At 38.7% G+C, this 15,998-nt stretch overlaps 1 protein-coding gene across 1 annotated transcript; it reads right to left on the minus strand.

Annotated features, from left to right (window-relative positions):
• Positions 1-12,046: 12,046 nt before the first annotated feature.
• LOC132047452 (uncharacterized) lies at positions 12,047-13,052 on the minus strand. The gene is made up of 2 exons (XM_059438493.1): positions 12,932-13,052; positions 12,047-12,873 (listed from the first exon to the last, which is right to left on the minus strand). The coding sequence occupies exons 1-2, from the start codon at positions 13,050-13,052 to the stop codon at positions 12,047-12,049; spliced, it is 948 nt and encodes a 315-aa protein (XP_059294476.1).
• Between the last annotated feature and the right edge of the window lie 2,946 nt (positions 13,053-15,998).

Below are 15,998 nucleotides of genomic sequence, written 5' to 3' on the forward strand. Positions count from 1 at the left end.
CCCCGATCAATAGTAGCAAACTCATCTTTCCTTCGGTCCCTCAGAGTACGCGGGACGTACTTGTCCAAAAACATAGAGTAAAACTGGACCCAAGTCAACGGAGGAGACCCAGCTGGCCTACACTCTACATAAGCCCTCCACCAAAGTTTGGCATCAACCAAGAACTAAAACGTCACAAACTCTACCCCATACTTATCCACGGCCCCCATCTTATAGAGTCGCTCATGACAGTTAATGAAGAACTAATATGCGTCCTCCGACTCAGTACCATAAAACACAGGAGGCTTCATTTTTGTGAACTTCCAAAATAGATCATGCTCTTCACCACCATCACTGCCCCGCAATCGGCTCGGGAAGGCCTCAAAACTCGAAACCTCATCCAAGCGGGCGCGCCACCGGCCGCGTGTTGTACCCCCGAAAGCATGTGCTCTTGTCAATTTGGAACCACTACCCGCGCCTACCGCTTGGACCCGTCGGCATAGCTCCGAGCCATGCTAACCACGCAACCGTATTCAACACTTGTGCCTTCATATTAAGTGCGCCCCGAGCCTTATAAGCCTCTGTGGGATCTGGTAAAAATAAAGAACGGCCGCAACTCCCGCCGCCTATTAGGGACCACCGGAGGCACGGTCAACCGTGGGACGCCACCCCGCCCGGGGCCGCCCCTGCCGGCTCTCTGCCTCCACCTCTTCCTCTAGCCCATAAAATCCGCGCGTGTTCTCACCATCTGCGAGAGAATGAAGGATAGTCAGCTACTATTTTGAATCAGCAGATGCTAGTTGGAATCAAATAGCATGAAAGAAGAATGAAAAGGGAGTTTTCCAAGTATCCCGCAGCCTCTCGAAGATAAGTACAGACGTCTCCGTACCGATCTACAAGACTACCTAGATATGTCCTGGTACGATGAGATCAACGAATCTAAAGCTCTGATACGAACTTTGTCACGACCCAACCCACCATGACTGGCACCCAACTAAATCCTAGTGGGTGAACCAACACACAAGATCTCTATTCATTCAAGCCTGATTTTATATTAAGCAACTCAAACGATTATACTCATTCATGCGTCAAATAAACTGGGTAAATCATGCCATAAAATACTAAAACAAGTGTGGAAGTGTCACACCCTAATTTCTGTAATCCGAGCGAACCCACTGACTCGCATAATACTCATAATCACGTTGGCTTTCAAATCATGACACAAATACATAACGAAAAATTTTCGAAGAATAAAGTGCTTTTTACCTTTCTCGAATCAAATAAAATATGTAACATATGAAACTTATAATACAATGCATAATAATACATCGGCTTACATAGCCGATTACATAACTGACGTCTTATACCCACGACACTGTCTGCAAAGTCTCTAACCGAACTCCCGATCCCATAACATGATGCTCTGACTCGGCAGCACTCCGGAGAAAATGGAGCTCGTCAATCCCGCTGGAACATCTTCTACTAATATCTTGACTTCATCCGTGTACCTGCCCGTGTTTGTATGAAACGCAGCCTAAAGAAAGGGGGTCGATGGGAATATGTGCGAGTATGTAAAGCATGGAATACAAAAAACAAGGTCATAACCGAAGTGAGGGGTACAGAAAGTGAGCATAGTAGCCAAAATAGCAAAGATCGCGTGCGTCTGAAATACAAATTATACGTAAGAGGCACGGAAGACAAAAATAATAGTCAGAATGCTCAAATGCTTACTCCTGAGTTACAGAACATACATACCGATATCATGTGTCATATCCGACCCATAATGGGACTGAGTGTCATAAGTAGTTAATCATCATATACGTATGCACATGTAACGTGTCCCGGCCCTCCAGTGAGGGACTCGGTGAACAGAATCATCATATCATACCATGTCATCATATTATCATATTATCAGATTATCATATCATCGATTATCATATCATCGGTTATCACGATATCAAATTATCATGTCATCATATTGTCATATCACATACCCTACGCGACCGTAATAGGACCCGACCAGACGGAACGTGGTCGCCCTCTCTCTCTCGGGCGCCACAACTCATCATACTTCGGAAGTTTAATATCTCCATATCTCCGTCACACATCATAACATCATATCATATACACACGGTACCCGGCCAAGAGGGGCTCGGCGTACCGGACACATCATACTTCGAAAACATATCATATCATATCAGACGCTCATCATACTTCGGAAGCTCATCATACTTCGAATTGTGCGCACGATAACAACCGGCCCGGGACTCGGCGAAGGAAGTAATAATAGTGTGCACGAGCGGAATCGTGGGATCTATATGCAATTCCAGAATATTTATAACCATACGCAATGTTAAACCATATGCAATGCAAACATTTACAAAGACTTAATAAATTAATCAAAGCAAATCATTATTTACAAATTAGGACAATAGCCCAATCACGTTTCTTCCGAATGCCACTCGGGCACATATCAAACCGTATCTCATTTCATAACTTCGTATCGGAATCATATACATAACAATTCTCATTTCAGACTCGTTGAAAAGTAAGTAACCATACTCGGGGGTTAAAACAATAATCACACTAAGTCTTGTTCGGAAAATCGTTAGGTCTAAGCATGGAAAAGTCTCGGGGGCCCACGGATAGGTGTCAAACCAAATCCGAGCCCGCCTATGAAGGTCGGGGATGTTATACATTATGGAACCTCCTACGAGCGTTTCGGGGCGATCCGAGCCCGTTTGTGAAAGTTACGGACGTTCGTAGTTTCGTGGTCGTTTAGGAGCAAAACTCTTTTAAAGACAAAACTTTTATGCAACTTTCAAAATTTAGTCATACGAAGGACAAAGGGACCCTAGTTCGATCACATTAAGAATACGAATATCAAGAGACAAATAAGAATCATAGACATGCTCGGATCACCAGAGTAGAATTACCTCGGGAATCGTGTCATAGCTTATTTACTCTAAGACATGCCAAAAGAAAGAAAAAGTAGCTTTACATACTTTGTCCGCTTCCTAAGCTAGTCCAAACTTATGCCTCGACTTCTCGAAATCTACAACAACGTCATTAAGCACCAACAATTAGCCATAAGCACCAAAGGATGCAATTCCAAACCATCATTTTATCTACAGAAATTTGGCGGCATTTCCCCTATAAGTTCATCACCCCGAGACTTCAACTCGGCCAAATATCCAACAACAATACCAACAACCACATCAACAATATCAATAAGCAATTCCAAACGCATTCTAACATTAATAACTCCTTTCTAGATAATTCGACGACATTCATGTATATTCAATTCAACTTCATACATTCAAACTAACATCAACGATCGCATATTCAAATACCAATCCAAAACCATTCAAACACGATTCAAGAACATTTCCAACAATCCGCACAATATTTCAAACACTCCAATTAATGCTCTACTCCACCCGAAACCTCAAATTTCCATAAGAACAACAACAACACATTTTCTTCCTTCCAAATTCATGAACTACATTAATAATCCATTACTTCCATAAATTCATTAAACTATATAGAATTCTATAACAAGCCGCAAACAACTATAACTTCACTTTGAACCATTAAACTTTCACTAGCACCATAGAATCCACAACACAACAATCCAAACATACTAAATAAATTTAGTTCTTCACTTCTACATAATATCTCATTCTCACGGCCACACTACACCACACGGCTACAACTTCAACATTACAATTTCATGAACTTTATTCATTTCTACATATCACAACACACACAAACCATGCATAACATATAAAAAATGAGATTAAACCTTACCTTCTTCCACCTAGTTCTCTCTCGGCTAAGCCTTGTTCATGGCACAAAAATGGTTTTCTTGTTCCAACAACCATTCCACGTTAACGAGGGCCTTTCAATTAGTCGGAAAGCTAGGAGAACATAATTTTCCATGATCAAATTTTCCATGGCTTGGTTCGGCTAGAGCTTGGCCGAATGGCCTCTCTAGTTCTTTCTTCAAGTTTCATGAAATTTCCAAGAGTGACAAATGATGAAGATGACTTAATTAGTCATCTAATTCCTCATATATTAATCATCCATGTGGCCTATGGCCATGTGCATGGCCACATGGTCATTTTTTTTTTCATGAATTTAAGTCTCTAAAACTTCACTTTTGGCCCCAAATTTTCATAAAATGTCTAACTTTTCATAATTCACTTTTACCCCAAATTCCTTAATATTTCATACCACTAGAATCATAAACAACTTATGCCTTAAAACAAACTCGGAAAAATAGCCTTGTCCATAACTTGTCGCAACTGCTTAGAATATTCCAACGTACAAAGTACGGGATATAACAGGAAGTCTAACTATTACAAATTCCCCAAAATTCGAAAGTCATCGTACATGACTCTAAGACAAAAACACGTCTAAGAACTGAAATCTATCTAATAAATATTCATAATGTCTAGAAAAAGAAAAAATATCATAAGTAGAAGATCTTCAGACGGCCTGGCATGAGAAGGAGCTCACCCTAAAATCTATCAGCAATTATCCTCCACGATAGATGTGAGGGCGATCAACGGTCTCTATATAAAAATCTGCACTCAAAGAATGCGACAAGGTAGTATCAGTACAAACACTATGTACCGGTAAGCATCATAGGCCGACTAAGATTAGTATCATGCATATCTTATGAAGTCACTAAAATAAACAAGCCACTCACTCATACACGAATATCAATACATCACAACAAGTCAACCCCGGGCGAACACAACAAATCACCGAATTGCCAAGAATTACAAACACGTTAACTACAACGGTGATAAAAGTACACTATATCCCCGCTCTCTGTGCACACATGCTACCTGATGTCATAACTTAGTAGTCATGACCTGCAAGGGGACCTATGGTGTCCATGCACCACTCGTTCTGGAACACTCCTCGGACCCGAGCACAACCTCCGCTCCGGAACGAACCTCGGACGCGGGATATAACAATAAACCTCTCATTTTCGGAACTAGCCTCGGACCACGAGCCCATAATCTAGGCCACATATGTGCCTTGTCATACCTTCTCAATATCCATATTCACCTCATCTTTAATGTCACAATACTCTCGAGAAGACTATATTAACCTCTCATCACAATACAACCACTGCAGATTAAATCATACAGGAATAATGGCATGAAGCCTACACAACATTCAACCACAAACACATAGGAGCTTAACCACACAATATCATGTAATGAATACTAGACATGCTTTCTCCTAATGAAATCACAAACACACATTCAACTAACCAAAGTCTAACTCAAGTAAACTGTAACCTACCTCAAAGCAGAGCTGGAACAATGCAAGTCACTCTGCTACAGCCTTTCCTTTCCTCAAGGCCTTAGAATGCTCAAAGTCTAGAAATAGAAGGGTCAATGAGTCATAATACTCAATCACAAGTTCCAACGCAAGAATACCCTTCCCTTACCCCATTCCAAGGGGTGGATGTTTTTTTCTAGGTGATAAACAACCTATCTAGACCCTTGGTAATCATTACTCATCACTTTCTAACAACATTCTATCAATATTCCCGTTACAAGCAGTTTCCATGGCAAGACACCATTTTTATAAAACCCTAGGTCTCCAATCACTTAGTTTATGTCTCTAAATGTTCAATTTAAGACAAATAGCACTAACCAACGCATTTAGAAGATAACTAAGCAATAATAATCATAACCCATCAAGTTTAGAAGTTTCATTAATATTCAAGGGTTTCTAATTCAATTCCACCATTAAAGACCCATGAAGATGATTATAATAATGAAGGAGAAAGGAATGATAGAATGAAAGCAATGGAACTTACCTGACAAGATTGTCATGCCTAGCTTGAAAATTCTCTCTAAGTGTTTGTTGGGAAGTGTGTTGGGGTGTTATGAATGAGAAAATAAAACTAAGAAATTTAAAACTCGTATTCTGCCACCCGTCGATCGCTGGGGCGGTCGCTACGCCGCTGCAGCGGTCCCGCTATAGCGGTCAAGTGACCGCTATAACGGTTCCCAACTTTCTCGTTTGACCGCAATGGCGGTCGGTTCACTGCTATAGCGATACTGCCACAGCGGTCCACCTTCCGCCACAGCAGCCACCAAAGAAATGGTTGGCCACTGGAAGCGGTCGAGGCACCGCTATAGCGGTACCACCGCAGCGATAATATCATCGCTGTAGCGGTCCAATTTGGGCAGTGAGGTCGGTTTTCTATCCAGTTTTTCCCCCTATGACCCCACATTTCATCCAAGGCCTTAAAATACAAAACAAAACATGCATACATACAAAAGACTCCCTATGAATCCACCCGCAGCCTCAGAATTCCTAATGGAGTCCTAAATTTCCATAACGACCGGAAGGGTCGTTACATCTGTACTAGTAAGGGACAAGAAGATGATGAGTTTTATAATCTCTTTTAACAATTTCAAGAAACTAGTATTAATTTCTTGGATGGAAATAACCTCATGGATCTACTAAAGATTATTAAAGATCCAGAGCTTCGGTCCCAAATCATTGATAAACTTGACGAAGCACCAAAGGAACCAGATATTCAACTTGGTATCCAAATAAGAGAGTCATCAGGTCCATACACCATGGCAGAAGTTAAAAGACTTCTTAAGAACGAAAAAATATCATATCTAGTCCTGCTACAATCCAAGATTTGGAAAAAGAGATTTCAAATCTCAAGCAAGAAATTTCTAGTCTCAGACATCATAATAGAATCCTAGATGAAAGGATTTCCAAGATTTAGGGCAAAGGAAAGTTAGATCCTACAAACTCCAACTCATCACACCATGGTAGAAGCAGTAGTGGAAGGAGAAACTTCAGGAAGCAACTCAAGAAGGAAATTTCCTCACAACTATGGAAATAATTACTTCCCAAAATTTTTTCATAAAGGTTACTCTTTTAATTGATTCCAATTTCAAAAAGGAATTTACTGCTCTTGTTAATAGTGAAGCTGATTTAAATTGTATTCAAGAAGGATTAATTCCTTCAAAATATTTTCATAAAACTACTCGTAGTTTAAGATCTGCTAATGGGCAGAAAATGGGTATTACTTTTAAATTACCAAAAGCCTACATTTGTCAAGACAAAGTTGGTATACCACAAAGTTTTGTCTTAGTAAAAGATATTTCAAATGAAATTATTTTGGGAATCCCATTTTTCCAAATAATATTTCCTATCCAAAAATGAGATACCAAAGGTATTATAGGAACCTTTGAAGGGAAAACTATTGAATTCCAGTTTATAACTGAACCATTTTCCAGAATTATACATGAGATAAAAGATAGGTTGATGAATAAACATCAAAAAATAAGTTTTCTAAAACAAGAAATCTATACTCTTAATATTGAAGAGATTTTGCAAAATCCTAAATTACAGCAAAAAATAGATTTCTTAAAAAACCATTTTTTCTTACAAATTTGTAGTGATCATCCTAATGCTTTTTGGGAAAGAAAAAAACATATTGTTTCTCTTCCATATGAAGAAACTTTTTCCGGGGAAAATATTCCTACTAAAGCACGACCATGTCAAATGAACTCTGAATATTTAGAATTATGCAAAAATGAGATTTCTTTCCTTTTCCAAAAAGGTCTTATACGATCTTCGAAATCTCCATGGTCATGCACAACTTTCTATGTTAATAAACATGCTGAATAGGAACAAGGAGTTCCTAGGTTGATTATTAATTATAAACCCCTAAATAAGGTTTTGAAATGGATTCGATATCCAATTCCTAATAAAAAGGATTTATTGGATCGACTCCACAATGCTATTATATTTTCCAAATTTGATTTAAAATCGGGATATTGGCAATTATATTTATCGGCAATTTGAATTTGCCAATATTCCGATTTTAAATCAAATTTGGAAATATAATAGCATTGTGGAGTCGATCCAATAAATCCTTTTTATTAGGGATTGGATATCGAATCCATTTCAAAACCTTATTTAGGGGTTTATAATTAATAACCAACCTAGGAACTCCTCGTTCCTGTTCAACATGTTTATTAACGTAGAAAGCTGTGCATGACCAGGGAGATTTCGAAGATCGTATAAGACCTTTTTGGAAAAGGGAAGAAATCTCATTTTTGCATAATTCTAAATATTCAGAATTTATTTGACATGGTCGTGCTTTAGTAGGAATATTTTCCTCGGAAAAAGTTTCTTCATATGGAAGAGAAACAATATGTTTTTTTTCTTTCCCAAAAAGCATTAGGATGATCACTACAAATTTGTAAGGAAAATTGGGTTTTTAAGAAATCTATTTTTTGCTGTAATTTAGGATTTTGCAAAATCTCTTCAATATTAAGAGTATAGATTTCTTGTTTTAGAAAACTTATTTCTTGATGTTTATTAATCAACCTATCTTTTATCTCATGTATAATTCTGGAAAATGGTTCAGTTATAAACTGGAATTCAATAGTTTTCCCTTCAAAGGTTCCTATAATACCTTTGGTATCCCATTTTTGGATAGGAAATATTTTTTGGAAAGATGGGGTTCCCAAAATAATTTCATTTGAAATATCTTTTACTACGACAAAACTTTGTGGTATACCAACTTTGTCTTGACAAATGTAGGCTTTTGGTAATTTAAAAGTAATACCCATTTTCTGCCCATTAGCAGATCTTAAACTACGAGTAGTTTTATGAAAATATTTTGAAGGAATTAATCCTTCTTGAATATAATTTAAATCAGCTCCACTATTAACAAGAGCAGTAAATTCTTTTTTGAAATTGGAATCAATTAAAAGAGTAACCTTTATGAAAAAATTTTGGGAAGTAATTATTTCCATAGTTGTGAGGAAATTTCCTTCTTGAGTTGCTTCGGAAGTTTCTCCTTCCAGGGCTGTTTCTACCATGGTGTGATGGGTTGGAGTTTGTAGGACGAACTTTCCTTTGTCCTCAATCTTAGAAATCCTTTCATCTAGGATTCTATTATGATGTCTTAGACTAGAAATTTCTTGCTTGAGATTTGAAATCTCTTTTTCCAAATCTTGGATTGTAGCAGGAGTAGATATGATATTTCTTCGTTCCTTAAGAAGTCTTTTAACTTCTGCCATGGTGTATGGACCTGATGACTCTCTTATTTGGATACCAGGTTGAATATCTGGTTCCTTTGATGCTTCGTCAAGTTTATCAATGATTTGGGACCGAAGCTCTGGATCTTTAATAATCTTTAGTAGATCCATGAGGTTATTTCCATCCAAGACTGTCACGACCCAACCCCGTGAGCCGTGGCCCGGTGCCTAATGGGCACCCATACACACCTATCAGACGCTACCTCGAATTATATCAAACGCATCCAAGAATATCACAAAAGCCGACAAGGCGGTGTTTCAAAGTTAGATAATTTCCAGAAAAATTTCGGCAGAGTTTCCTTTGTTTTACTGACTATCCAAAATAACCCTGCGCACGTAAAAATACCAACAGAGGCCACACAGGACCAACAGAACATCATATGTACATATGCGGACCAGCCGCCGCGGCGGGTGGGATCGCCCAAACACAACGTATACAAACACAAGCGAGCGAGAGGTAGGCACGACCCACAAAACATGTCCACAGACCTCTAAACAGACAAACAGAATCATATGGCGGAACAGGGCCCCGCCGTACCCATGAGCAATATATACAAAAGCAACAGACGAGCATATATATATACCAAAAGTATAAGCTCCGGAATGAGGGGAGCACTCCAAGTAGCAGAAGGGGCACAGGAAATATGGTCGCCCGCCTGTCGATGGCGCCATAACACAGCATAACACCAGAAGGTTTCAAATCTCCGAATCTCCGTCACATATCACACACAGCATATCTCCATACACAGCATAACACCAAACATAAGTGGAACCCGGCCCTCGAGCGAGGAGCTCGGTGAACCATAATCACGGATAACACCGAATGTATCATAATGCGCACGACAACGAACCGGCCCGGCCGGCGAACGATATCATAATAGGCACGAGCGGAGTAGTGAGTAATCATATGCATAAAATCATTATCATAAATCCAAAAGATAAGTAAAATAGTCATATTCGAAATCGGAATAATAATCATTACTTTTTGTTTCAAAGTTATCGAATTCTCATAAAAGGGCGTCGCGGGACCCACGGACGAGTATAGACCCGAACTGAGCCCGCCTATGAAAAACATACTCATTATATATCATACGAACTCCTACGAAAGTTTCAAAGCATTCCGAGCTTTTCTGAGAAAGTTATGAGCGTTTGAACTTTTGGAATCGCTAAAGAAATAGGCTTAAAACCAAAAATCAGCTTTCATGACATCTTTACAAATTATGAATTCCAAGGATATAAGGATCAATGTTATGGCATATGAGCACAAGGATACCAAGGAAACACATGTGAATCATTGACAAGTTCGGATTGCGAGAATAGAGTTTCCTAGAGGCTCGTATCATAGCCTACTTTAACTAAGGCATGCCAAAAAGAAAGGTTACTTTACATACCTCAAACGCTCTCCAAAATGATCCAAACTCAAGCTAATCCAGTCTATGATTCGGACTGCCCACGATCTATAAACAAGCCATAAAATGCCAAATATTAGCTAAAGACTTTTTGGGCATTAGATTCCAAATTTGCCCTTAATTCTACAGAAATTCGGGCAGCATTTCCCCTATAAATAGGCTACCCCGAGAATCTAACTCGGCCATATCAATCAACAACAACAACAACGACCAACCTAACAACATCAACAACCAATCCGAAAGACAAAACAACAATAATAGCTTTCTTTCCCATTATTCAACAACTTACATAAATTCAATTCGACGACTTACCTTCAAGCCAAAATCGACGCTTATACATTCACATACTGACCCAAACCCCTACCAACGATATTTAAGGACATTCTAAGCAATTCATACAACATTTCCAACAACCCAAATTTTTCTCCATCTTGGCCGAAAACAGCCCCAACCGAGAGCAGCCCTTTAGCTTTTTTTTTTTTTCTTCAATTTTAAATCATGATTTGAATCCACAATTCACATTCTAACAATGGTATTCTCATCAATATACAATTTACATTAAATGTACAACAACCTCCAAATCGTCAACATGTACGACATCAATTTGAGTCAATAAACTTTCATTTCCAACATAGAATTCATAGCGACGACGACTAAAACAATAAGCGATATTCATTTGTTCGTTGTCATGTAATGTGACCCATAATCATCTATCACTACACATAGACATGTATTAATGATTCTTAGCCATCCCACACACTACAACAATTAACATGCTACAAGAAGTTTACTCAACAACCCAATCACAATACCCATTTACACGGCTAGCACACCCATCACACAACCCACTTCCAATCATACTATATTTCATGATTTCCAACCATTATAAGATACTACAACATGAATATAACCTTCATAACATAAAAACATAATGAATGCTTACCTTTCTTCTTCAACTTTCCAATAGCCTAGGGTTTCCAAAAGATGAAAATAATGGGTTGATCGCTCCAACGATGCTTCCACGCTACTTAGGGACCTCAATATAGTGGGTTTACATCAATGGAATAATTTTAGAAGAGCTAAAAAGAGGGGATGATTTTTTGGCCTTCTTGGCCGTGAGCTTCAATGGAGGGAGCTTCACTTCTTCTTTTTTTGTTCAAGTGGAGAATGAAGTAAATGAATTGTGGTCATCTTTTTATCACTTAATGAATTGCACAATTGTCCCTTGGCCCACATTAAAGAGTTGTTCCACTCAAAAGATGACACAAATTGTGTGGGCACCACAATCCACTATGCACGGCCCACATGGAATTTGTGGATGATTTTCCACTTCCAATTTTATCACTTTTGGTCCAAAATTTTCCTAATTGTTCGATACCAATAAATTCATGCACAACTTATATCTTAAAATAAAATCGAAAGTCAAGAATCCCGACTTTGTATCCCGAAATAGTTTTTTTTTGTCCTTAACTTATCATAATTAATTCAGATTATTCCAATGTACAAAATACGGGTTCTAACAAAGACATTAGTATTAGTTTCTTGAAATTGTTAAAAGAGATTATAAAACTCATCATCTTCTTGTCCCTTACTAGTACAGGGTTGTCCCATTTGACAAGGAAGACATTCATCGTCTGAACTAGTTGAAATATAACTTTCATTGTCAAGGACTCTAATATCTTCTTCTGATGAAGAATCCCTTGTTTCATCTGACTCAAAACCTGAATTTTCCAGTTCCGAATTCAACAAGATCTTGTATAATGATTCCTTTAAGACATTATCTATATCAAAGTTCTTAATATTTTCCTTGACTTTGCAATCTTTAATAAAATGACCAACTCTACCACACTTATAACAGGCCTTAGGATTTTTGGATTTAATAAAATCCTTCCTCTGCTTGAAATCTTTCTTTCGCTTGGATTTCTTTTTCAAGCATTTTTCTTTCCATGCTTGGAAATCTTTTCTCTTTTTGTGCCTATGAGGCTTTTTTGTTTGTGGCATTTCTAATCCAAATTGCCCACAAAATTCTTCTAATTGTTGTCTTTCGGTAAGACCATGTTTCGTAATTTGCTGGTTCAGCTTAATCTCATTACATAAAGCAAAACCTTCCTGCATACATGTGCCTATTAGGCTTCCATAAGTGCAATTGCTATAATTTATACTTGTTTCCCCTTTCCTAAGAGCTTTCCTTACTCTTTCTGCAAAAAGGGCTGGTAATCCATCTATAAATTTGGACTTCCAATGGTTATCATTGCATTCGGGTAATTCCATGATCCGACAAAGGAATATATCCTTATACCATCTGAATGAAGTAAGAGTTTTACATCTCAGATTTTGGAGTAACGTCCTAATGGTCTCATTATTATCTGACCATCGTCCTGAAAAATGCTCAATAATATTAAGAACTAGTGTATAAACAGCAGTCGAAACATATACCATTTCTTGGTTTTCTCTTGGTTCTCTTTTGACAAAGATTAAGAATATTTCCACGTTGCTCTTGGGTAAGATAATTGTCCCACCAACCTTTTAATTGGCCAGTGAAACCTGCTATAATCATGTCTGCGATAGTACGCTCACTATTTTTATTAACTTTGCTAATTGTACTATACATCAACATTCTATGTATTGTACAATAGATCTGAATTTTACTGTAACAATCTATGTTCCATTCATAGATTTCTTTTCCACTATAGCTTGTATTATTAACTTGCTGCTCTTCTTCTATTAAGACATCTTGGGGAATAGGCCTAGGATAATAAATCATCCTTTGAAATGGTTTATCAGCATAATAATAATCTATTTTATTTATATCTGCTATTATTTTTGCCTTATAATCATCATCCTCATCTATTAAAGGTGTTACACCTCGGAAATTTCCCCTTAGTATATAAGTGTGTAGGCTCGCGAAGGACATGACGTATACGAGGTTGGATGAGCAAGAAGTAGAAATTGATAATCCTAATCAAGATTCCAGAGGCATCCGAGTTGAAGCAAGAAAGTTGTTAAGAGAATCGAGTTATAAGTTAGTGTGTTGGATGCAACTATGAGTATTGAGTTAATAATGCCTTAAGGATGTTGTGGAGAAGAGTTATAACGTTCCTTAGAACGATATTGAAGTGATTAACAAGTGCCAAGAAGGTTCCATAAGGATTGGAGATCAAACGAAACGACGGGAACCATTCCGGTGGAACTGTGAGTTCCACGGCTAGGTTACACGGACCGTATAGTGTTCCACGGACCGTGGATGTGTCCGTGGAACAGCCAGCAGAAAGCGTGGCTGGCTGGTCGTGAACCACGACCAGTTCCACGACCAACAAAGGGTTCCACGGACCGTGAAGCTGTCCGTGGAAGTCCCACTCGGCTGAGCTTCTCCAAGTCTTTAAATGTTTAGTCCACTTCATTTTATTCATTTCCAACCACGACTTCAACCCTTCCACACCTCTAGAACCTTCCAAACAATTCATCCACAAGAAAACTAAGGAGATCAAGGATCAATAACAAGATTTGAGGAGAATCAAGCCTAAGAAACTCCATTAAAGCTACCAAAGTCAAGGAATTTCAAGAAAGAAGAAATAGGGTTTTGTGCTAAAAGGTGTACTATCATTCAAGGTTCATTCCTCTACCATTTGAGGTAAGTTTCATGAACTTTAGATGTTGATTGAAGTATTATTAAGATGAAACACTTAGATTACGAAGGAGGATAGAAAATGGGTCATAAATGGATGAATAATGTCATTGTTGAATAATAGTTGAGATGAATCATGGAAATGGTTATGTTGAGATTATGAACGTGTTATAAATGATAATTAGAGCATGGAATAAGTATTATAAGTGAACAAACGCGACAATAAACCTTAGTCATGAATATGGAGAATTTAGGTGAATTTATGAAATGCGAATCATGGAAATGAATGACGATTGTTGTTAGCGATATTGTGATGGTTGTTATGGGTGTTGGAAGTTGATATGGAATATGGCGGAAAGTAGTATAAACAAAGGAAACGCTGCCCAATTTTCTTTAGCCTTAAGAGGCATGGTTTTATAGTTGCCTAGCTAATGATGGTACGAACTCTCTTGAAGGTAAAGACGAGGACATCAAAGGAGAACGAGCAAGCTATAGGTAGTTAACGACAAAAAGGTATGTGAGGCACTACCCTTCCTTCTAAGGCATGAATCTTATGCATGATTTTCCTCTTCCTTCACGAATCCTTCTACGTTTCTAGAGATGAAAGTCTAAGTTCATAAATGACGAGACGGGACAAGAAATATGCTATGAATGCGATAACGACTCTAGAGACCACGATATGATGTTCTCAAGAAATCAATAATGATGATCACGATCCATTGGCATTCCTTCTTATATGTACCCACCTTAAATTGTAAATCCCTCGAGGTGAGATATGATGCTTATGCTTATTCTATAACATGACCGGGAGCTTGACCTTATGTCACCCCGACATAAACATAGTCGCTCTTAAGCTTAATGTATGTATATGTGTATGTAACTAAGGATGCTAAACTATGGTAAAACTATGATAAGCCACGATACGTCCATGAAATGAATGTTAATGTTGACAAGTGTATGAAATGCATGATATGTGTGATAATGTGATTCCACCGTGCCTAATTGGCCGAACATGTCACCGCTACGGCGGGCTGCTATGATTCCACCGTGCCTAATCGGCCGGACATGTCACCGCTACGGCGGGCTGCTACGATTCCACCGCACCGAGAAAAGGGCGGGCATGTCACCACTAGTGGGCTGCGTGGGATAGTTACTCGGACGCGGGTAACGATATGATGATGTATGATTGATGTGACAATGCTTGCATGCTATGATAATGTATGTGACATATATATTATGTATGACGCATGTACATGAAGGCGTTCATATGTAAAGAGTGTACGGGTTGTATTCTCGTCTTATGACTCATGTTTTCCTATCTATGCTCATTTCTCTTACCTTACATACTCGGACAACTTTCATACGCGCCCTTTCTTCGGGGCGCTGTGTTCATGCCCACGGTGGCGAGGGAGACGGTGTTGATCCCTAGGAGCCGATGGTATGTCCACGACCCGGCCCGTGGGCCGCGGGCGCCCTACTTGGACACCCGAAGCAGATTTTCATATCGAATCATCATAATATGGCTTGATTCAAATATCATATCATCATTTACAGCGAATGAAAAATTAAATACTGTCTTAGGCGGTCGCGCGTACAAAAATATCATATCAAAATCGGAGCGGCGGAATATACATCGCCGAACATATATACACACATACAAATAATTTGGCCGACTTGGCCGTAATAGCAACGCGCGACCGCGTTAAGACGCAATCATAAACAAACGAACACATACGTGACCCATGACCCACATATATGACTACGAATATCAAAACGGAACGAACACACGAACATATGACGGACGGGGCCCCGCCGTGCCCGTACGGTCACAAATGTACAAAAAGATACATAGCAAAACATATATATCAAATGTGGGCT

The sequence above is a fragment of the Lycium ferocissimum genome, chromosome 2 (genome assembly GCF_029784015.1).
Source record: "Lycium ferocissimum isolate CSIRO_LF1 chromosome 2, AGI_CSIRO_Lferr_CH_V1, whole genome shotgun sequence".
NCBI lineage: Eukaryota > Viridiplantae > Streptophyta > Magnoliopsida > Solanales > Solanaceae > Lycium > Lycium ferocissimum.

Excerpts from the sequence above, each read along its gene's own strand:
- LOC132047452 (XM_059438493.1), bottom strand. The coding sequence starts at position 13,052 with ATGATTATAGCAGGTTTCACTGGCCAATTAAAAGGTTGGTGGGACAAT. Across the intron at positions 12,874-12,931 it reads CAAGAGAAAACCAAGAAATG|GACGATGGTCAGATAATAAT; the intron begins GTATATGTTTCG and ends AGCATTTTTCAG.